General features: G+C 45.7%; 1 protein-coding gene across 2 annotated transcripts in view; it reads right to left on the bottom strand.

Moving 5' to 3' along the window:
- The window catches only part of LOC134870905 (caskin-2-like), a 109,407-nt gene that overhangs the window by 3,389 nt on the left and 81,105 nt on the right, over window positions 1-24,913 (bottom strand). Inside the window, exons 9-22 of one of the 2 annotated variants that reach the window (XM_063893421.1) lie at window positions 24,181-24,289; window positions 18,096-18,204; window positions 17,554-17,648; window positions 15,581-15,698; window positions 14,333-14,461; window positions 11,488-11,568; window positions 9,076-9,194; window positions 8,867-8,948; window positions 6,460-6,536; window positions 6,269-6,379; window positions 3,942-4,043; window positions 3,700-3,838; window positions 769-2,637; window positions 488-674 (exon numbers count right to left, since the gene is read on the bottom strand). In XM_063893421.1, coding sequence (XP_063749491.1) covers window positions 488-674; window positions 769-2,637; window positions 3,700-3,838; window positions 3,942-4,043; window positions 6,269-6,379; window positions 6,460-6,536; window positions 8,867-8,948; window positions 9,076-9,194; window positions 11,488-11,568; window positions 14,333-14,461; window positions 15,581-15,698; window positions 17,554-17,648; window positions 18,096-18,204; window positions 24,181-24,289 — 3,327 coding nt within the window. The remainder of the gene's footprint in view (window positions 1-487; window positions 675-768; window positions 2,638-3,699; window positions 3,839-3,941; window positions 4,044-6,268; window positions 6,380-6,459; window positions 6,537-8,866; window positions 8,949-9,075; window positions 9,195-11,487; window positions 11,569-14,332; window positions 14,462-15,580; window positions 15,699-17,553; window positions 17,649-18,095; window positions 18,205-24,180; window positions 24,290-24,913) is intronic. The other variant, XM_063893422.1, reaches the window with a different exon arrangement.

Raw genomic sequence — 24,913 nt, 5'->3', positions numbered from 1 at the left:
ATGACCACCTGCCTAATATTGTGTAGGTCCCCCTTTTGCGTTTAAAACAGCCCTGACCCGTCGAGGCATGGACACCACCAGACCTCTAAAGCAGATCCTTTAGGACCTGTAAGTTGCGAGGGGGGGCCTCCATGGATCGTAACTCATTCTAACGAGATAATCACTGTTCTTCACTTCACCTCAGTGGTCATAATGTGATGGCTGATCTGTGTTTATATATATACTTTTATATATATAAGTAAACTGTATATATATATATATATATATATATATACAGTTTACTTATATATATATATATATATATATATATATACAGTTTACTTATATATATATATATATAAGTAAACTGTATATATATATATATATATACAGTTTACTTATATATGTATATATATATATATATATATACAGTTTACTTATATATATATATATATAAGTAAACTGTATATATATATATATATATATATATATGTTGAGTATCAGTTACCTTTCCATATCGCCCCCTTGCGCCAGTTTGTCCTCCACCACCTTGAGAGCTTCCTCCAGGGACGTGCTGGTCTGCTCCAGCCTCTGCTGAGCCATAACCTCCGGACCTGCCAGGCCGGACCCTGCCCCCCCCGTTGGGGCTGACGGGGGGATCGACGCAGCGCTCTGGGCCCTGGTGAAGTTCAGTCCTGAGAGGAGCAGTGAGGGGGGAAGTCAGTAATCCGTTATCAAACATTAATGAAGCATTTTTCCTGAGAAGGCAGGTTGAGCCTCAGGTGTTACCTGCAGGTGCGGGGGGGCCCACAGGGGGGCCCGTCGCGGGCAGCAGGGTCCTCGCTGCAGCTGTTTTTGGACTCCCAGGTTTGGGGCAGTGTGCAGATGTGTGTGTGTGTAGCCTCGGGGAGACGGTGTGGACCTGAACGCTTGTGAGTTTAGGAATGGCTGTGGGTATACCAGCTCGTCCTGAGGATAATGTTTTCGGGAGGGGTGCTGGTCTGCTGTTTGGGGGGGGCTTGAGGTGACTGGAAGGTTTAGAGGAAACTGGAGGTTTGGGGCCTTTCCCAATGGAGCCCACTCTCTGGAACACCCACCCCGGCCCCTGGGGTGGATCCACGCTCAGCGCACTGACATCACTGTAGGCTCTGTTAGGGGGGGACGTCTGCTCGGGGGTCAGCGAGTCTTTGTCTCTGGGTCGCTGCCGTCTCTTCACCGTGTCGGACTCTTTCAGGTTGAACTCTGGGTGCTCCAGGCAGTGGGGGGTCAGAGTTTTGACTATAGCTTTAGCGGGGGGGGCCACAGCTCCCCGGGTCTGCTGCTTGATAGGGAGGTTTCCTTCTTCAGCAAATGGGAGGCCCCCCCCCCCGTGGATTGGAGATGCAGCGCTCTGAGACACTGTCTCACTCTTCCTGGCTCTCTCTCCAGGCGTCTCCTTTGGGCCATCCCCTCTCTGTCTGTCAGGTACTACGTCGGTCTTCCTCAGGCCCCCCAGGCCAAGAGCGGGGGCCGCTTTGTGCTGGAGCAGGAAGTGAGGAATGGGGGAGGACACAGGGAGGAAGATAGGTGACAGAGGGGTCTGAGGGGGGGGCATGTCTATCCTCCTGGACGGACTGCTGCACCCCTCGTCCAGTCGAGCTGCAATGCTCTTCACGCTTGCAGTCCCCCACCCGTCCTTAATTTCTGACTCCGCTGATTCCCCATCATCGGTACGGCATGCCGGGCCCCCGCTGATGGAGCTCATCCTCATAGGGGGGGCTGGGGGCGGGCCTTTGCGTCTGGAGCGCACAGCGAATGAGTGGCTGCGGTTGATGTGGCGCTGGGCCCCTGTGGCACTTGTGTGCCCGCGCCCCGGCCTGCGGGACAGTGTGGCGTAGGAGGGCATGGTTGCAGGGGGGGGCGAGGAGTGGCGGGGGGCCGAGTTGTCTTCTTCGCCCGGCTCTCCATCAGGCAGAGCATAGCGGGTCAGGCTCTGGGCGCGCTTCTTGTGGGGGCCCCTCTGGCCTTCGTGAGCCAGGTCCCAGGCGCTCCGTGGGGACAGCAGAGGGACAGCTCCAGGCAGAGACTTGGAGAGCACCCAGGGGGCCCCACTGACCCCACCTGCCTGGACAGGGAGGTAACTGAAGGCCGTCTGCGCGGGGGGTCTGTGTCTGCTACTGACTCCAGGACTGCTCCTCACACGCTTCTCCTGCACCCCAACGCTCCCCAAACACTCCTCTGAGCTGCTGGAGATACCTGCATTTCGGGGGTCTTGAAAGCATCCTGAGTTTGGGTTCCCAGAGTTCCCGGACCCCCGGGACCGCGTGCTGATGCTCTCCTGACTGACGCACATGGCTGCTGCAGAGCCCCCGGCCCTGAAGCTGAATGCATCCGCAGACCCCCCCACCACCCTGCCCATTATGGCGCTCTGCAGCTGAGCGCTCAGCTCGCTGTCCTGGAAGGACAGCAGGGTCCTGGGGGAACAAGGGGAGGGGCAGCAGTCATCAGAAGGAGCGTGAGTGTGCACAGTGTGTATTGGTGTGTGTTCAATGGCCACCAGCTCCAGGGCTGCGGGGGTTTTCCGCCCGAGGGTTCCGCCTCCAGCTCTGTCAGCAAGGTTACGAGAGCGCTGCAGGTCACAGAGTCTCTTCACCGCTAACATCAGCTTCTTCTGGTGGCCTGTAACAGAGAGAGATCTACTGAATACACACACACACACACACACACACACACACACACACACACACACACACACACACACACACACACACACACACACACACACACACACCTCCTCAGACACTGCATGTGAGGAGCTCTGTTGAACTTCACATGGCACGGTCTGTGGCCTCAAAATCATGTCCATGTAAACATGACTGAAGGTGTCAGTGGAGCGTCTAGCAGCTCACTAAGAACCTAAGAAAAAGACAACCAATCACACCGGCAGATATCTGTCTTTCAGTCCATAGATATGGCTTTGTGGTTAATACGTTTCAGTGCAGGGCCACACAGAGCTCACACACTGTCCACTGTTTCCTGTTTTCATGTTGTTTGCTGAGATGCCAGGTAATCATATTTATCCTCTGCTCTCATGTTATCAAGGCCGGTGTCCGACACACACACAAAAACTCATACACATAGGCACAGCTCATTGTACAGGGTTACTCAGACTAAGTTCTCAGAGATGATGTTGGTGTGTATAGGTGTTTTAATATCTGAACCGCTGTTTTCAGGCACACAGGCAGCAGGGTTTGCCCTAGAATGGACGTACACCGTCTCTAAAGCCAGACATTACATTGACTCCTCACACAGGCACATCATGGCTGCTCGACCACCACCACTCCTGCCTGGCCCCCCCAATACGCTGTGCTGTGAGTTTTCACAGTACAAGTTGATACATGTAAATGTATCCAACTGCTAGTGCTGCCACCCCATAAAAGTGGTCTTCAGTGAATCACCATGTATAAGTTTACATGAGCAGATAAAGAGCCTGTTAATGAATGCTTTGATTTAACCCCCCACATGTGTGTAGGTTATGCAGGCGTTGATTTAAAATATTCTTTGACTGAAGAACTGCACTCACTGTTACATATTTTTTGCTACAAAATATATGAATGTTTATGTAAGTTAGAGTGGAAAGGCATTAAGTGAATGTCGGAGTCTGATTTGAGGAGGGGTTAACATGTTCCAGCTTCATCCACTGAGGAGACCACAGACATGCAGAAAACTCTAATTCCTCACCCAGTTTGAGGATGCCTATCTCCTGCAGGTCCTCCCACGTGATGTCTTTGACGATAGAGATGGAGTCATAGCCGTTGTCACAGAGCCTCCTCTGGTACTGAGGCAGTCCGATCACACTCAGCCACTCCCCCAGCTCCGACTGTGAGCACCAGACACCAAACACAGACAGAAGTCAGAACCATCCTGGACGTGGTGCTTTACTACATTTTAGATTTGGCGTTGTGACCATGATGTTTCCTCACAGGAGTGTAGTCAGGCAGCCACTCCGGGATGCTCAGCTGGCTGATTTCCAGGGAGATCTTCTTCCTATGGCCTGGTTTGGTCACTCCGATGGCTGTCAGGTCCTGAAGAATAAAAGAAATGAATATATAACCTCAAGAAAACAGAATAAGTTTCATCATGTATAGTGATGGATGGACACATCACATAATGATCATGGTTAAATACGTTAAAAAAAACACTTTTTGTAGTAAATCTCTTGGTCTTGATATACAATAACAAGACCAAGAGATGGAAGGTAACTAAGTACATTTACCCAAGTATTTTTAACATATTTGAACTTAAGTATTTTCCTTTATAGCTATATACTTTTACTTTAGTCAGGCGAATAGTGTACTTTTTTAATTCCACTACATTTTTTTAACACTCACAGTTACCTCGTACATATAAAAACATATGACGTGCTGATATGGAATAATGCAGTACTGTACTACTAATCTACACAGTGTTTCATACAATGCTCGTACAGTGGGGCAAAAAAGTATTTAGTCAGCCACCAATTGTGCAAGTTCTCCCATTTAAAAAGATGAGAGATGCCTGTAATTTTTATCATAGGTACACTTCAACTATGAGAGACAGAATGGGGGTAACAATCCAGGAAATCACATTGTAGGGCTTTTAATGAATTAATTGGTAAATTCCTCTGTAAAATAAGTATTTGGTCATCTACAAACAAGCAAGATTTCTGGCTCTCACAGACCTGTAACTTCTTCTTTAAGAGGCCCCTCTGTCCTCCACTCGTTACCTGTATTAATGGCACCTTTTTGAACTCGTTATCAGTATAAAAGACACCTGTCCACAACCTCAAACAGTCATACTCCAAACTCCACTATGGCCAAGACCAAAGAGCTGTCAAAGGAGACCAGAGACAAAATTGTAGACCTGCACCAGGCTGGGAAAACTGAATCTGCAATAGGTAAGCAGCTTGGTGTGAAGAAATCAACTGTGGGAGCAATTATTAGAAAATGGAAGACATACAAGACCACTGATAATCTCCCTCGATCTGGGGCTCCACACAAGATCTCACCCCGTGGGGTCAAAATGATCACAAGAACGGTGAGCAAAAATCCCAGAACCACACGGGGGGACCTAGTGAATGACCTGCAGAGAGCTGGGACCAAAGTAACAGAGGCTACCATCAGTAACACACTACGCCGCCAGGGACTTAAATCCTGCAGTTCCAGACGTGTCCCCCTGCTTAAGCCAGTACATGTCCAGGCCCGTCTGAAGTTTGCTAGAGGGCATTTGGATGATCCAGAAGAGGATTGGGAGAATGTCATATGGTCAGATGAAACCAAAATAGAACTTTTTGGTAAAAACTCAACTCGTCGTGTTTGGAGGAGAAAGAATGCAGAGTTGCATCCAAAGAACACCATACCTACTGTGAAGCATGGGGGTGGAAACATCATGCTTTGGGGCTGTTTTTCTGCAAAGGGACCAGGACGACTGATCCGTGTAAAGGAAAGAATGAATGGGGCCATGTATCGTGAGATTTTGAGTGAAAACCTCCTTCCATCAGCAAGGGCACTGAAGATGAAGCGTGGCTGGGTCTTTCAGCATGACATGATCCCAAACACACCGCCAGGGCAATGAAGGAGTGGCTTCGTAAGAAGCATTTCAAGGTCCTGGAGTGGCCTAGCCAGTCTCCAGATCTCAACCCCATAGAAAATCTTTGGAGGGAGTTGAAAGTCCCTGTTGCCCAGCGACAGCCCCAAAACATCACTGCTTTAGAGGAGATCTGCATGGAGGAATGGGCCAAAATACCAGCAACAGTGTGTGAAAACCTTGTGAAGACTTACAGAAAACGTTGGACCTCTGTCATTGCCAACAAAGGGTATATAACAAAGTATTGAGATGAACTTTTGTTATTGACCAAATACTTATTTTCCACAATAATTTGAAAATGAATTCTTTAAAAATCCTACAATGTGATTTTCTGGATTTTTTTTTCTCATTTTGTCTCTCATAGTTGAGGTATACCTATGATACAAATTACAGGCCTCTCTCATCGTTTTAAATGGGAGAACTTGCACAATTGGTGGCTGACTAAATACTTTTTTGCCCCACTGTATATAAAACAACACTGTGAAAAGATCAACTCTGCATTACGAGTACTTTTACCTTGGAAACTTTACTAATTTACTCAGTATTTAAAGACCAAATGATTTGTGCTTTTACTTAAGACACAACTGTTGCCAAGAAATACAACAGGGCATTCAAGATTCACATGCAACAACAACAAGACTGGATCTTATTGTAAAGACGTATCATCATATCATGATGGAATCACCTCAGGGGTCATCCTGCAGATGGTGGGGACGTCATACCCTGCGATGATGAAGTTGGATGTGTACTGCTCCAACTGGAACTCACACAGCCACTGGTAGATGGCCTCAGAGTCCTGACAGTGGGGAGGGAGGCTGTTAATTAAGCACAGACCACCCCCCCCCACACACTCACACACACACACACACAGTTCACCTTGCCCTCCAGAAGCTCTGCTGGCCTCACAAAGCCTCTCTGAGGAGTCCCGCCGTTGACCTGCCGTCTGGAGCTTCCTAGAAAACACACAGAGGATTGACTCCTCCAACAGGCTGCATACACTGACAGAAACAGCAAACAACAGCCACACATGTTCCACATGTGATCATCCAGTCATATCATTTGCATGACCATCAGTCAGGTCTAACATGTTGAGTCCTGCTGACTCCGCCTTCAAGCAGCTGGGTGTTGTGTCTCTCCAGGTGAGTGAATATACAGCATTCCTCCCACATCTCTTCCTTCTGTTCCCAGAGAGAGCGTTTTCTCACTTTTTCTCTGTGTTGTTCTTCTGAAAGGGTCCAACTAACGTTAAAGGAACTTTAAAACTCCTTCCAAAAAACACACATATAATTAGTTCATTAAGGGATGAAGGAGATGAAAGAAAAGTGTGTTCACTAAAACAATAATAATGTATTTTTATCTTCTCACCTCTCTAGTAGTGTCTGGTCATGCACTGCTTTGGTTTTTACTTTTAGGTTTCTGAATGGCTAGCCACCACTCAATATAAGTGGGAAAAGAATGTTCTTTTGTATTTGTCGTAATTTCAGGAAAACAGACATTTTTTTTTAAGCCTCAGGTCAATCAATTGAAGGCTGTGGGACTCACACAAGAGGATCATGTCTATGCTTTTGAGGGAGAAGCTAAAAAACAATACTACTCAGAATGATCTAGCAGACACAAATCCTCAAACTGTCCGCGCTGCAGACCCTGCACAGTGCAGAGGAAGTGGGCGGGTGTAAGCATACACTTTAAACGAGCCAGGTAAGCTAGGCTAACCATGTCCCCACTCCAGTCCAGACAAAAAAGGTTTTCCTTTAGGTTCATTTGAATGTTGGATGCTTGGAGGCTAAAGAATCTCAGGTTATTTCAGTTTAGCCCTAACACCATACCCTGTGTTGCTAATCTTTCTGTATTTGTTTGTTCTGTTTGTGACTTATATATTTCTCATTCTTTTTGAGAGGCTCTAAAAAGGGTGAAACTCATGAAAAGGTATTTTTGCTTCAGGGCCAGAAACTCTTCACCTGACAGTCCTGACAGAAAAACAGAAAAATGATTGACCGATGAAAGACATTTTTCCTAAAAATGTCTTTCTTGTTTCATCTACGATGCCTCCATGATGTCTCAGTAAACACACAGTGAGTGAGTTGACTCCTCTGGTTATATTGGTTACACAAACAACTGATTGTAGCTTCAGAGAGAATGTTAGGAGAAGTGCTCAGCCCTGACAACATCAGACAGAGTCCGTGGCTTCTTACCCTTCAGCAGGGAGGAGAGCGGCAGACCTGCTAATGTTCCACACTTCATCCTTCCTTCGTGCAGACAGACATTTCCCTCACTTCAGTCATCTGATCTGTTCTTTCTCCTTTATTTAAAAGATGTGTTTTGCTCTTTCTGCTCCTGTCTCCTCCCTCCCACTCCTCATGTCTCCTCTCCTTACTTTAACCCTCCTTCCCATTCAGCCCGAGGTCAACAGAGATCCCCTGTTTCATCCAGCAGGTCTAGAAAAACATTTTCAAAGCTCCAACTCAGGAAGTCCAGAGCACAGCTGCATGTGCACACAAACACACACTCTGCTGTGTTTCCTCAGAGAGGTGACCATGCTTTTATGGGTTTTTGTTGTTCAGATAAAGCTTTTAGTTTTTTTGGTTTCAGTGGTGAGGTGAGGTACATCTCTCTCCTCCCATCTCATTTCCTTTCAGACTGGCTATAATACCAGCCCCTTCTGAACAACAAAAGCTCAGCTGCTGCCTGTATCTGTCCTCACATTCCTCAGGTAGGTTCAGTGGTGTTAACATGGTACAAGTGATGCAGTATAGCATGATATGAGCTCAGCAAACAGAGTGATGTAAGGTAAATATATATTTTCATTTGTTGTTTCATAGTTTTTCAATACTTGGAAACCAATGCAGGCTTTTCCCTTTACTCACTACAGGTGTAGAGCAACAGGAAATGGGGAAAAAGGGATGAGACCCAGGCTGCAGACTGACACTGTTTCTCTGACATGAGGATGTGAATGTCCAGAAGTCTAAAAGATAAATCTGCACGCTCCTTTATCTGAGGAGAGAGCACGTCCTCTCAATGTGCAACCTCTCCCCATGAGTGTTTCCTCCTGAAGCAGTTAATGTATGCACACACACACACACACACACACACACACACACACACACACACACACACACACACACACACACACACACACACACACACACACACACACACACACACCTGTGAGTGACATGAAGTGTTTATGAAATGTAAAGTCATTCTTGTACATTCTTTTGCATACACAACGCGATTTTGTTGGTGAGAGAAACATAAGCATTATAATAGATAGAAGAACACCAACCTGAAGATCTGTCTGCCTGCTTGATGTGTTGCACTGCTGCGGGGTGGGGGTGCTCTCCTGACTCACCAGCAGAGGGGGTCAGCTGCACAGAAAATCAGGGAGGAGGATACACCACCAGTGAATATCTGGAATGACTAAGGTTACTGATTCATTCAAATGTTTGAACAGGCTGATTACAGGGTCACTGTGTGGGAGCGGGGTGTTCTGACCTTTCCACTGTTGCCATTGTTCCTGGTTTGAACCCCGTTCTGTTTGTGACCGCTCTCTGAGCTCTGACCGCTGCCAGCGCTGCGGCTGCTGCCCACACTGCCAACACTGATCCTGTCCCCTGAGAGAACACACACACACACACACACACACACACACACACACACACACACACACACACACACACACACACACACAGTTTACATACCTACAAACTCAGAAGGGCTGAAAAAGGTGACAAACTAAACCCCCCCAGCCTTTGTACACGTTGCCTAGCAACGCCGCGCATGCGCATTATATCCTGCTCCGCTCCGAGTTATAGTAGTAGGCTATTCATGCGAAACGCATGAACAGCACGTTAAGATCTCGGCCAAGTCGTAATTAAAAGCAGTTCTTCATTATTTAAGTTAAGCGGCGGTAACGCCAGTGTTAAACAAGGTGTTAAACACGCAAATGCCGGTTGGTGTGCGTACGTTACTGAGTGTTATCGGTCCATGGCCGTAATGAACGTGTCGCATTGGTCCATATGTAATGCGCACGTTCTGTTGTTCCCATTGGCATAGAGCTATTGAACATTAATTTTAACAAAGGATACGGATAACATATAGCCCACGGCAGTTTTGTCATTGTATGTATAGCCTATATTTGTATTACGCTATCATCATTCAACATGTAGAATGAACGTGTAATCTATAGAGTCGATTTACAAAGGTAATTCACAACCATGAACCTAATCTGGATCTTAAACCTGCCAATTGCCAACAATTGTTACTACATATAAAACATGTTTTCGTTTTTAGATCGCGTGTTTCAAAGGCATCTGCGTCTTGTGTACACACAGAGCAATATGAATACTGTCATTTCCAACAGTGAAGCGTTATATGTGCTTACTGTAAACAAACTCTACACACGGTCGCCAGCGTTTGTAGATTTTGTTCGTAACTCCAAACTTTTCGTAGCTACTAAAAAGTTGAATGCGAAACCGAAATAATTGATCCGAACGGATCAATGATGATCCGTTGCACCACTACTAGCTACTCACTAAACCACACACGGATGTGTATTTGTTCATTACGTGTTCGTTTTCATCCCTCTCATATCTGACCACAATGACAGCCGCCAGTAATATCAGGTAACAGGACGGATGCTGTGGAGATCAGCCTTCACACACGTATTCTTTTCGCATTGAACGAGGTGACGTAGAACTGGTCTAGCTAGGCTAACTTTAACACAATTCACTGAGGTTAGCTAGCAACCTAACAAGCTGATAAGCTGAAGCATGTTAATACTTTATTTGGCTAAAATAATTTGACTTCAGCAACGTTAAAATTATACAGCATACAATGTTTTTGCCAGATTAGCTGCAACTAGACCTACCTCAAAACTTGTATCTGTAACGTATCCCAAAAATTGTCCAGAAGAACCACTCGCTGACGACTGAGCACTCCACTCCAAGAGGGACCGATGGGTAAAAGCGCGCTGTGGTTTATCTTGCTTATGATTGGTCGGTGGTCGTGGAACCGAGTCATTTGAACAACGATTTTATTTATTGTGAAGATAGCAAACTTGTTTCTTGCTCATTATACAGTCGGTTATACAGTCTATGGTTGGTCGGTCAGCACCCCCCCCCCCCTAAAAAAAAACTCTTCGGATCTACACGATTCACGTCAATGACATATTTTGAGTTGAAAACGGCGAATTTCGCCGAAAGGTGACTAGTTTGCAGGTATGAGTTTATTAGCACGGAACAGAGGAAGCAAGGAGAAAGGGTTCAGTTGTAAGTGAAGGAACGTGGTCTAGGTCCCCTGAAAAAACAACAATCAAGCAGTTAGAATTTGCTAATCACTTGATTGACCAATCACTGATTTCACCTCATTTGTTTTATATATACATTAACAAAAAGGTAAAACATTTTTTATTTTAGGGGAAGTCACTTGGTGTAACAAACAACAATTTATCTGTTCCAGAAAGAACAGTATAGCATGCCACTGCCCCCAGAATAACACTTTCATATTTATATTTATGCTTTTGAAAGAATTAAACAAACATGTATTAATGTGTAACCTTTTATGCTATGGAAAGGCACTTCATATTTAGTGTATTTACCCAAATATCCCAGTTTCCTTTTAAAATGTTGGTAATTGCAGAACTTATCTAGAATTAAAGATGAAATCATTTATTTGCCCATGAAAAACAGATCTAATATTCTAATATTAATATTTCAGCGGCACAGGAGGAAAATAAAGAGCTGCTCACACACCGCCATGTCCTGCTGCGAGAGAACCATGGTTATGGTTAGTGAATTACTGGGCTGTGGGGGGGCAAGGACTTGGCATGTGAAGGGATCTATTAGGGTGTCTCGGATGGGTTCGCAACGTTGGGTCTGGTGGGGGTTAAGGAGCACACACCCTTACCAGTGGGAGAGCTCCTGAGGACCCAAATGTCCTGAGAGGGGCTAGCAGGACTAGCTGAGAGCTGACTGTCACATGGAGATCCTAAAGAACACACACACACACACACACACACACACACACACACACACACACACACACACACACACACACACACACACACACACACACTGTATACCCCACATACAGAAGCTGGGAGTCCACCTACTGCATCAAGAGAGGCTGGGATCAGGGTTTGTATGGGAGGGGTAAGTGAGACCTGCGAACATGGACGGATAAAGACACAATGTACCCTTGGGCACAGAACCGGAAAATCCACTCCACCACTCCAACTACATATTTGGCTACTATACTTTTATTTTGGTGCTAACAATGGCTAACCAGAAGTGACTGGTAAAGCTGTAAACAACAACACCTTTCCCGCTGGCGTCTTTTTCTGACTGCTACTGCAACGCAGTCATTCCATTGTGGCGTCACTCCGCTGTCTCCGGAGCCTGATAAGGATGTGTACATACACACGGAGAAAAGGCAACAAGCTCTAACTGGTATGTGCTAGGTCCAGACTCAAAGACTTGGCTTTTATAATTCAGAATTAAAAAAGGCACGACAGTCTTTCTTCTCTGACATCATTGCCAAAAACACAAACTCACGTGCCTTGTTTGCTACCGTGGAGAGACTAACAAACCCCCCTGTGTCAGTAGCATCAGAATTTCAATCCACCAGGGCCTGCAATGAATTTGCTTCCTTCTTCATTGACAAAATTCAGAAAATCCGACAGGCAGTCGGTGTTTCTTTGTCAGGTAAAGCAAATGTGTTGTCCTTATGTCCACTTAAAATCAATTCAAACACCATGACACAATTCCATCTGATTAATGATAAAGACATTGAGGACATCTGAAGTCCTCCTCCTGCTGCCTTGATATTATACCTACAAGCTTTTTCAAAAATGTTTTTCATAGCATGTCCTCAGATCTACTTCATATAGTAAACCGGTCTCTTCACTCAGGTGTATTTCCACAGGCCCTGAAAACTGCAGTAGTACTACTTAAACCACTCTTAAAAAAGAATAATCTGGACGCTTCAGTAATGAATAATTACAGGCCCATATCAAACCTCCCATTTCTAGGTAAAATCATTGAAAAAGTAGTTTTTAAACAGCTGAGTAATTTCTTGGATGCAAATCACTGTTTTGAGATGTTCCAGTCAGGCTTTCGAGCGCACCACAGTACTGAGACTGCTCTTCTTAAGGTTTTCAATGACATCTACTTAAACACAGACAGAATCTCAGTGTTAGTATTATTAGATCTCAGCGCTGCATTTGACACTGTTGACCACAACATATTACTAGACTGACTAGAAAACTGGTTGAGACTTTCAGCAACAGTTCTAAATCGGTTTGAATCCTACTTAAAGGACAGGAAACACTTTGTCTCTATAGGCAGCTACACATCAGAGCTGACAAATATGACATGTGGGGTTCCTCAAGGTCCCATCTTGGGGCCTCTTCTCTTTAACATGTACATGCTACCACTGGCTCAGATAATGAAAAGCAACAAAACAAGTTACCATAGCTGTGCAGATGATACACAAATTTACATTAACATTTCACCAGGAGACTCTGCTCCAATTAAAACACTGAGTAAGTGCATTGAACAAATCAATGACTGGATGAGTCAGAACTTTCTCCAATTAAACAAAGATAACACTGAGGTCATTGTTTTTGGAGCGAAGGAGGAACGACAAAAAGTCAGTGCTGAGCTTCAATCAGCAATGTTCAAAACAACAGATAACGCCAGAAACCTCGGTGTAGTCATGGACTCTGACCTGAATTTCAACAGGCACATTAAAACAATCACTAAGTCCGCCTACTATCACCTGCGGAACATATCTAGGATTAAAGGACTAATGTCACAGCATGATCTAGAAAAACTTGTCCATGCTTTTATCTTCAGTAGACTGGACTGCTGTGACGGTGTCTTTACAGGTCTTACTAAGAAATCTATTAGAAAGCTGCAGCTGATTCAGAACGCTGCTGCTGGGTCCTCACTAACACTAAGAGAGTGGATCACACTCTAGTTCTGAAGTCTTTACACCGGCTTCCTGTCTGTCAAAGAATTGATTTCAAAGTTCTGCTGCTGGTTTATAACGCATTGAATGGTTTTGGCCCAAAATACATTTGTGATCTCCTGCTACATTATGAACCATCCAGAACTCTCAGGTCTTCTGGGACGGGTCAACTTTCTGTCCCTAGACTTAGAACTAAACAAGGAGAAGCAGCGTTCAGTTATTATGCTCCAAATATCTGGAACAAACCCCTAGAACCCTGCAGGGCCGCTGCAACTCTTACTACTTTTAAATGCAGGCTGAAAACATTTCTTTTTGCTGCTGCTTTTAATTGAACTGTTCTGATCTAACATTGCACTGTGACTTTTATTCTGCACTGTAACTTGTATTCATGTTTTTTATACCTGTTGTGTTTATTTCATTATCTTTGTGGGTGTGTATCTCTTTATTTCATTCATTTCATTAAATGAATGTTTTTAAATGCCTTTTTATAATGTGTTTATACTGCACTATTTTTTAACACTCTTAATGTCTTTCATGTTTGTAAAGCACTTTGAATTGCCTTGTGTTGAAAGGTGCTATATAAATAAACTTGCCTCGCATCATTTGCAATTTGTGTACAGTCACTTTAAACAGAGGGGGGGTACAAATATTAACAAGAATGTGTCATGGGGGTGAACAGAAACCAAATCAATAGGAAGATGTTGGCGAATCTGGCCTGCGAGTTTGGGAGACTGAAGGTAAGTGTGTGTGTGTGTGTGTGTGTGTACAGTATGTACTGTACCTGAAGGATCATATCCAAGGGAGTACGAGTCATCAGTTTGATGACCGGGGCCATGGTTGGAGGGGGGTGCTTTGGATGCAGAGTGTTGTCGCTGGCCGGGCGTTGAGGCTAGGCGGGAGAGAGTAACACCTAGGGGAGAATGGGAGGAGCTGGCATTAATGAGGGAAGGAGATGTTGCTAATGTCTGCTCCTCAGCTTCAGGTATAGAACCAGGCAGTGAGGAGTCCTGTGAGAACATAATGAACTTCATCATGTCTTCCTGATCACAGTCTCTGGAACAACAGCTAAAAAAGTCTTTAAATCCGCTCCGGTGTTACATAAGAGGCTGCTGGAGGAGAGTGTAAGATGTCCAGAGGGATTACTTTTACTTGGTTTCTTGTTGGTCCACAGATGCTGACACAGAGTCGGGGCGGGCACACACACACACACACACACACACACACACACACACACACACACACACACACACACACACACACACACACACACACACACACACACACACACACACACACACACACACACACACACACACACACACACACACACACACACACACACACACACACACACACACACACAGTGAGGGCTTTAGCACTGAGCTGACACTTTGCAATCTGATCATAGTAATCCTATTAATATGTGTGTGTGTGTGTATGTAGCTGTTTTTGGACCCATCACTGTGCACTTCCTGCTGATGAAGGTCTGAAGCTTTACAGCTGCTAAACAAGCAGGGATCATATTCCTCTTCATCCCAGGGATTACATCTGATGATATGCTGAACCCTCCATTGATCATGCACGCCAACACACATCGTCCTGCTAAAGTGTGGAGATATATTCTTGGTCCAGATATAAGCATTGCTCTGGGCTAACTCAGCCTTTTTCACGCTATCAGCTTGCCGTTCTGTCAGGAACTGTGACATCAGAGACTCTCAGCGCTCCCATTAAATACATTTTACATTGTGTATTATCCCAATGCATAAAAATAAAGTAATGTAGCGCTGCTTTACTTATGTAGTATGAAGCCATGCTGTTGGGTACAGCCCCCTCTTATATTCACTCCATGGAGAGTAATGCTAAAAACAAAGAGCTATAGAAACATTAAGATTCTTTAATGTCCTGTCATAGCTAGTTGAGGTTGGCCAGATTCTAACTTAAAATATATATTGGGTGTTCTTGTACTTATAAAAATGTGTACTTACTAACCTCACCACGGAGTGTGTTTGTTCCAATGTTGTGTGTGTACCTGCTCGTCTGCTGAGCACTTCCACCACTGAGGGGGGGAAGAAGCCAACCCGGTTTGCACCCTGCTGGGTGTCGTGGACGTGACCTTTCCAGCGTCCGTCTGAGTGCTGCTCCACCACCTGACAGCAACACAGCACAGAGCAGCTCAACGGTGTGTGTGCACACAAACAGCATCAGCCTCACAACCACCGCAGAGACAAGAACCAGGATCAGAGACACCCAGAGGAATGAGTTGATGATATTAACAACGGGGGGCTGAAAGAAGTTTAAACTTACAGGGGTGATCCTTCCAAATGATTTTCTCTTGAAAACTCATCACTTAATGGGCATCCAATCATTTGGAAAATTAATTGATTGCTATTGTGTGCATAACACCCATATTAAACTGCTAATACCCCCATATTATACATTAATACACCCCCATAAACAGTTATTACATCCGTATTACAGCCACATTTCGCCCTGATACCCACGTTACACCATAATTACACGGTTACTTCACCCATATTACACATTAATACACTCCTTTAACACCTATGTTACACAATAACTAAACCCATATTTCACCCATGTTACACTGTAAATTAGACCCATAATTACACTGCTATATTACCCATTTTACACATAGACACAGCCTGTCTAATAAATGTATACCCCAGGATACAGAAACCATTTAAGGGTTAATAATTGACCCCCTCCAGGCAGGCTTTTATGACAAAATGAGAGAGCCAATGAGCTGGAAGTTCAATCATTGTGAGTGTTGACAAAACGCCTGGAAAGGACAAACACAAACACAGCCTTCTGACAAAAACGTTCATACAGGTGTGTGTGTGTGTGTGGGGGGGGGGGGGGGGGGGTTCACAATGACTCTTATGATGATACCAAAATGCACAGCAATGACCACTAACACAAAAATGTCCATACACATGCATTAGTGCAAACAGTGTTGTTAGAGAGAGAGCGACAGCAGCAAGTGAGTGCCTGTTTCTCTGCTGTGGTCTCGTTTCAGCGTTCGCTAAATTACCCAGCAACACACACACACACACACACACACACACACACACACACACACACACACACACACACACACACACACACACACACACACACACACACAGATATTACTACACAAGAGAGATAATGTTTTTTTTATTTCAGACCAAGTACATACGAGAGATCTGAGGCTGATATATGAAAGTGAAGACGGAATCTAAAAACAACAATCCTCTGGTCTAGTAAATCCTTGATAATTAGTAAGGCCTCATTCAATGTGAGCACTGCCCCCTGACAACAAGGCAACACGCAGTTGTGGGAAGTAACTGAGTACATTTATTCTGAGGTACTTGTTCTTTACTTGAGTACTTCCATTTAATGCTACTTTAAACAGTACAATTGTACAATTTGGAAGCAACTTGCAGTTTCACATTTTCAAATATAAATCAGTTAACTAATTATGATATACTATAATGGATAAACACACCTGGCAGTATACAAGTCATTAACCTTAGCTCCACATTTACCAGCTGCAAAATAAAATGATGTTCACAGGAATGCGTCCCTTATTATCATGCGGTGATATAAAATACATAATTCTTAAAATGGCCATTTTGCATAATGAGTAGTTTTGGTATTTAAGTATATTTTAAAGATAATATTATTGTAATTTTGCTTGAGTATATTTAGAATGGAAGACTTTCACTTTAATTGAGTAAATCTACCGTATAGTATTACTTCTTTTAAAAGATCAAAGTATTTTTAACACCTCTGGCAACAGGTAAATTAACAACTGCAAGAAACATCCCAAAGACTGAAAATAATAAAAAATAGATAAAGAGGTTATTGGAAGCTCTATAAAGACGTAACAGCTGTGAATGGCAAGAGGAACACGAGTCTGCAGGGGCTCAACACCTGAGGCAGGAAGTGAAGCTGTGACTTACTGCCCTTAAACATTCCTTAACAGACTAACACAAGTACCATAATCAGATCTCCAGCACGCAGGTTCAGAGCTGTGGGGTCGTGGAGGTCCCAGTAGTCCTTCACGGCTCGGACCTGCAGAGAGCTCGATGCCTCTGCACACACACAAACACACACACACATCATCAGGATGGGATTCTGACCTGTCTGCAATCTCTCCCCCACTGTTTCCCTGCCTCTGCCTGAACAACAGTACTGTTGGAGCTATAATTTGGTTTATGTTATTTAGTAATTAAATATTTATTTCCCAGCTGTTTTTGTTGTATTGAATGAATCATTATTCATCATAGTAACTGTATTTTCAGTAGTTCTCTAAGCTTTTATTTTGAAGGAGGTTTTGGGCACTGGGTGATTTAGGCACCTGGTGATTACTATATATTTGAGACAGGTGGTGGTAGGATTGGCGCACCAGACGAGCATATGTTTTTTTGGGTAATAAAATGGAAAACTAAACTAAACTGGGTAAGATAGGCAGAATACAAATCTTTCCTACGTTACACAAGTATTATTTCATAAAATCATCACAATGTAGATCTACAAACCTCTGAGCAGCTGTTTGATCTCGCTGCTGGCAGAAGAGGTGGTGAACTGGTTGACAATATCCAAAGCTGTCTGGTTGTATGTGTTGCGCATGTTCACATTGATGCCAGCCTAGAAACCCAAACACAATCACAAACAGACAGATATACACACCCATGGTAGATATATGTGGGTGAGGTGCAGTTTAATAACAACCTCCCTGTTCATTAAAGACAGAGGTTGGAGAAGTAATCCCATTTTATACAAAATTAAAGTAGAAGTACTCAGATCTTGTACTTCAGTAAAAGTAGAAGTACAGTAAAAGTCTTGCATTCTAAATGTTCCTCCAGTAAAAGTAGAAAGCATTCTCTTCAAAATGTACTTAAAGTAGCGACAGCAAAAGCAGTCATTGTTTGATTGGTCCATTTCAGAATAATATCTCTGATATGTTTTATAATTATTGATCATTAAAGTGTTTTCAAAGCTGGTAAAGGTGCAGCTAGTTTGAATGGCTTTGTATACTTTGTGGTGTCCCTGAGCAAGACACCGGTTACTTACACTGCTCCCCGGGCGCCGTACATAATGGCAGCCCACTGCTCCTAGCAATGGGATGGGTCAAATGCAGAGATAAAAAAGGTACCGAGCAAGATGGCGCCGAGGATGGCTGCCGTGTCTCGAGCTCCTCACCAACTCCACATCTTAGTGTTTTTATTGTTTGACTTTGTTGGTTGTTTTGAACTTTTTTTTGCAACATGCAAACCGCCCAAGCGAGCCCTATCATCCAATATGATAGAGAACAACTTCTACACATCAGGTCGCTGGTGGACAGCAATAATCCACCACAACCTGCAAACAATGGAGAGTCTCTGTGTTTACCTGCTGGAGCTCTACCTGTGGAGCGCAGGAGGAAGAGACCACGAGGTTCCCGGGCCGGGGTCCTGGTCAGGCTGAGGAAACGTGAAAACAGGCCTCCTCTACTGAGTTTACTTCTGGCAAATGTCCAATCCATGGATAATAAGCTGGACGAACTCCGTAGCAGGATGGCATTTCAATGGGACATTAAGACCTGTAATGTTTTGGTTTTCACGGAAACTTGGCTCGACCCCACGATACCGAACGCCGCCATTGCTGCACACGGATTCTCCATTCATCGCCAGGACCGGACAATAAACTCAGGGAAGAGCGAGGTGTGTGCTTCATGATTAACAACAAGTGGTGCTCAGATGTGGAAATCATTTCTTCTGACTGTTCTCCCAGCCTAGAGCACATCATGATCGGATGCCGGCCTTTTTATCTGCCGAGGGAGTTCACATCGGTTGTTCTAACAACAGTGTATGTTCCGCCGCACGCTGACAACAACACAGCGCTGGAGGAGCTGTATGGGATTATCGACAGGACAGAGACTTCTCGGCCAGAGGCCGCATTTATTGTGGCCGGGGATTTTAACAGAGCCAACGTGAAGAAAGTCCTGCCGAAATACTATCAGCACGTCAGCTGCCCCACGCGCGGTGGAAATACACTGGACCATGTTTACACTCCTTTCCGGCATGGATATAAAGCCCTCCCCCGCCCCCCCTTCGGCAAGTCAGACCACATATCTCTTCTTCTGCTCCTGGTTTACCGGCAGAGACTGAAGAGGGACCGACCTGTGACGAGGACAGTGCAGCGTTGGTCGGAGCAGTCTGACTCTGGCACACAGGGCTTCTGGACCTGATGGCATCCCTGGCCGTGCTCTCAAGGTGTGTGCAGTTCAGCTGGCAGATGTGTTCACAGACATTTTCAATAGGTCACTGCTCCAGTCTGTAGTCCCCACATGTTTTAAAGAGTCCATCATTGTCCCTGTCCCCAAAAAGACAAAACCCATCTGCCTCAATGACTACCGCCCAGTTGCACTCACCTCCATCATCATGAAGTGCTTTGAGCGGTTAGTCAAACCTTTTATCACCTCCTCCCTCCCTGACTCACTGGACCCGCTGCAGTTTGCCTACAGAGCAAACAGGTCCACGGATGATGCCATCTCCCTCACCCTCCACACTGCCCTCTCCCACCTGGACCAGAGGAACACTTATGTGAGAATGCTGTTCATTGACTACAGTTCAGCATTCAACACCATTGTGCACTCCAAGCTCATCATTAAGCTCAGGGACCTCGGGCTCAACAGCGCCCTCTGTGACTGGATCATGAGCTTCCTAACGGGCAGATCCCAGGCAGTGCGGATGGGGAACATCACATCCTCCTACTTGACCCTCAACACCGGAGCCCCTCAGGGTTGTGTGCTCTGCCCTCTCCTCTACTCCCTGTTCACGCACGACTGCGTGGCCACACACAGCTCCAACACCATCATCAAGTTTGCTGACGACACGACCGTCATCGGCCTGATCACAGACGGCGACGAGAAGGCGTACAGAGAGGAGGTCAGAGCCCTGACATCTTGGTGCCAGGACTACAACCTTCATTTCAACGTCAGCAAAACAAAGGAGCTGATTGTGGACTACAGGAAGAGGCAGAGAGAGGCACACACACCCATCACCATCGACGGGACTCCTGTGGAGAGAGTCAGCAGCTTCAGGTTCCTCGGGGTAAACATCAGTGAGGACCTGACATGGACACATCACACCAGGGTCATATCCAAGACAGCTCGACAGCGGCTCTTCTTCCTCCGCAGGATGCGGAAGTTCAATACGGACTCCAGGATACTCTGCAACTTCTATAGGTGCACCATCGAGAGTATCCTGACTGGCTGCATCACCGCCTGGTATGGCAGTTGCACCGCCCTCAACCGTAAGACTCTACAGAGGGTGGTGAAAACTGCTCAGCACATCACCAGGACGGAGCTGCCATCCATGGAGGACCTCTACACCCAGCAGTGTAGGAAGAAGGCCGGTAGGATATTAAAGGACCCCCATCACCCCAGCAACAATCTGTTCTGTCTGCTGCCGTCTGGCAGACGGTACCGCAGCATCCGGACCAAGACCACCAGACTCAGAGACAGTTTTATACCACAGGCTATAAGAATGCTGAACTCCTGAGCTCTGTGAATGTCTACTCACATCTGTTTATAGTACACACATCTATATATTATACATATCTGCCATATACATCTGTTATACGTAATATATGCATCTGTCCATACCTCCTCATTCAACAGAGTAAAGTATTTAAATACTCTCAATGTATTCCACATATGTATATATTTCACATCCTCAAATCTTTATTGTTGTTATTGTAAATATTCTTCTCTCTTTTTGCACTATTTTATTTATCTTATTTGCACCATGTATGTTGAGTTGTTGGAGGAGCATGGGATATAAGATTTTCATTGCCAACATATACGTTGTATATGCTGTGCATATGACCAATAAAACCTTGAAACCTTGTCAGGGAGGGGGGAAATTAGGACCGAAGTGCAGCACAAGGAGGTGGAATACCAATTTCAACAAAAAGTGTACTTTTACTATAAAAAGCCGTTACCAAAAATACAAAGTTGGGAAATCCGGGACATGAAAAATACTTCACTGGGTACGTGAAGGACGACAACGCACTGACTAAGAACACAAGGGAAAGCAGGACTAAATACAAAGACAATGATCACAACACAAGCTACAGCTGGGGAGGGGAGGCAGAATAAGAGGGCAACAGGTGACAACAATGATCAGACATAAGGAAAACCAAAAACAGGAAATAAAACTACACCAGACACAACGGAGGGAAAACATTTCAAAATAAAACAAGAAACTACAAACACATAACAAGGATCTTCACACTTGTGAATTTACTCCAGGTGGAGTAAGGTCTGATTTAAGGATTGATTATATTTACCATCATTAATCCAGATCTGTAAAGTAACTAAAGGTATTAAATACATGTATTGGAGTAAAATTAAACTTTTTCCTGTGGTGTAGAAGTACAAAGTAACCAAAAATGGGAATACTTGTCAGGATCTCAGTTTCTGTATTTTTAGTTTACCGTTTTATTTTAAAATGTGTGTTGTTTTGTCACTTCCTGTCTTTAGTTTCCCTCCTGTCTGATTGTCTGATCGTGCTCACCTGTTGCCCCTGTGTTTCACCTCCCCCTTCCCAGCTGTTTCTTGTCTTGTGATTACCCTGCTCTGTATTTAGTCAGGTCTTTCCTTCGTGTTCTTTGTCGCGTCATCGTCATTTGCCTGTTCCCTGAACCCTTTTGGATCTACCTTGTCAGCCCTCCCTTTTCGACCAGTATGTCTGCGTTTTATTTAGATACTTTCCCTTGTTGTACTTTTTCTGCATTTTGTTTTATACTTTTGTTTTAAATAAAAGCTCGCCTTTTGTTATACCTTTGAACTCCTGCCTCCTCTATTGGCTCTGCGCTTGGGTTCTTTTCCCAATCCTGACAGTACGACGCGACCAAAAGATGGACCCAGCAGACAGCCTCTATGAGGTAACATATAATTTAACTCGACTGAAAAATGACTGTCGGTACGCCTCCAGTACAGAGGAGAGGCGGGCCATCATGGCTGTGGCACGCATGGAGATACAATCGAGGCCGTGGCTAAGGGACTTATTACCAGAGTGGGTAGAGGAATTTTTGGGTAGCTGTGAGGCAAGACCTGTTTCCCGGCCTGCTAGCCCCAGGCATGCTAGCTCCCTGCCTGAAACAGCTCCCAACATGGAACCTTATGTGGACCCTTGTGTTGGCTCCCGCCGGGCGTTTGGAGGTCTGCAGAGCCTGCGACAGTCCACTAAGGGAGGCAAGGCCAGGCGACCAGCCCGTGCTCCTGCAGCCACGCTTCCGGCTGCCCTTGGGGGTCCCGCCGTCACCCGTTCTGATGGGGGTCCCATCAACACCTGCTCCTGCTCCGTTGGGGGTCCCGCCGTCACCTGTTCCGATGGGGGTCCCGCCAACACCTGCACCTGCTTCGTTGGGGGTCCCGCCGTCACCTGTTCCGATGGGGGTCCCGCCAACACCTGCTTCTGTTCTGTTGGGGTCCTGCCGTCACCTGTTCCGATTGGGGTCCGGCCAACATCTGCTCCTGCTCTGTTGGGGGTCCCGCCGTTAGCTGTTCCGATGGGGGTCCCATCAACAGCTGTTCCAGTTCCGCCGGGGGTCCCGCCAACGCCAGTACCACCCGGCTTCCCGCCGATGCCAGTACCACCCGGGTTCCCGCCAAAGCTATCTCCTGCCTCTTCGGGAGTCCCGCAGACGACAGTACCAACTGGGGTCCCGCCGACAACAGCTCATGTCCCGTTAAGGGGTCCCACTGACTGGTGCTTCCGCTGACTGGTGCTCCTGTCTCCTCGGTGGCCCTGCCACCTCCTGCTCCAGGTCCTCCGGAGCGGTCCCGCAGACCTCCAGGCCGCCCTCCAGAGGGGTCCTACCGCTGCCTATGCCAGCCTCCTACCCGTCCTCCAGTGGGATCCTACCGCTGCCTACACCGGCCTTCTGCCCGTCCTCCAGAGAGGTCCCAACGCGGGTTCCACCGCCCTAAGGCCCGTCCTCCAGCCGGTCCTCCAGAGGCGTCTCGCCGTCCTCCAGCCCGTCTCGTCGCCCTCCTGCCCGGCCCCCAGAGGGTCCCTGCCGCGGCTTCTGTCACACTCCTGCCCGTCCTCCTGAGATCCCCCGCCGTGGCCTCCAGCTCTGTCTTTGGCCCCATCTTTTTCCTTGACTTTGGCCAAGTCTTTGCCCCTGTCTCCAGCCCCCAGTGTTCCCTTGCCGTGACCTACGCCCCTGTCTCTGGGGCCTCACGGCCTCTGCCTTACTCCCGGGCCATCCACCCGCCTGTTTCTTGTTTCCCTTTTCCACCGGTTTGTCTGCATTTTATTTTGATACTTTCCCTTGTTGTACTTTTTCTGCATTTTGTTATCAGCATTTGTTTTAAATAAAAGCTTGCCTTTTGTTATATCTTTGAACCCCTGCCTCCTCTATTGGCTCTGCACTTGGGTCCTTTCCCCAATCCTGACAATAGTCAAGTAAAGTACAGTACTTACACCACTGATTCATGAATACCCTTGTAATGATCTGTTGTGTGTGAAGCAGCATTCCTTTTGGAAACTGTCTATCTACACATTCAATACAAAAATATCTCTACACAATCAAATATGAGCTGGAATGATATTTGAGTTGTGTGCTTACATCCAGCAGCAGCCGTACTACCTCTGTCTTGCCGTAGAGTGCGGATTCGTGCAGAGACGTCCCGGCTTTGGTGGCTCTGTTGATGTCAATCCCTGCTCTGAGCAGCAACCTGCGGAGACAAACACTAATGTCAGGCCACAGGCAGCGTTCACATTTTACTGTTCAGCTGTTACACACATCTGCAACAACTCATTAAGACATGAACCCCCCACTCATCCGCCTACACACAAGCTATCAGAAATGTCTCTGTTGGTGTGAGAGTGCAGCTCCTTGGCACTGTGTGAGCAGTGAGTCTGAAGCACTGCTGTGGGATATGAGCTGCAACACATGCTGGTCACCAGTGTGTACTAAAAGGCTCATTTGAAACTAATGCACCAGTACTTTCTATTGTTTGGCTTATTTGAAGTGAATGTCCCTGCAGGTTTTTTGCTTTTCTGAGTTTGTATCTTCATGAATAGGTATCATGTTAAATCAATGTTATGTCGGCTGGATGCTAAACTGCAATAACTCTCTTTTTTCCTGCTGCAATTTTCTACAACGTCAATATCACTGTAAACTACAAACTGTCAAACAAGTTAGGGTTGGGCAAAATATAAAACTAAATTATCATCACAGACAGTTACCCTTCCATTGAATAAGACTGTATGACAGAGTAATGGAGCCACAAAACTAAACTTTAGAGAATAAAGTTATGATACAACAAGATTATATTTTAGGAATAATTCATAGTTCT

Source organism: Eleginops maclovinus, chromosome 10 (assembly GCF_036324505.1).
Source record: "Eleginops maclovinus isolate JMC-PN-2008 ecotype Puerto Natales chromosome 10, JC_Emac_rtc_rv5, whole genome shotgun sequence".
NCBI lineage: Eukaryota > Metazoa > Chordata > Actinopteri > Perciformes > Eleginopidae > Eleginops > Eleginops maclovinus.
This window is presented reverse-complemented; position numbering and strand designations above follow the sequence as displayed.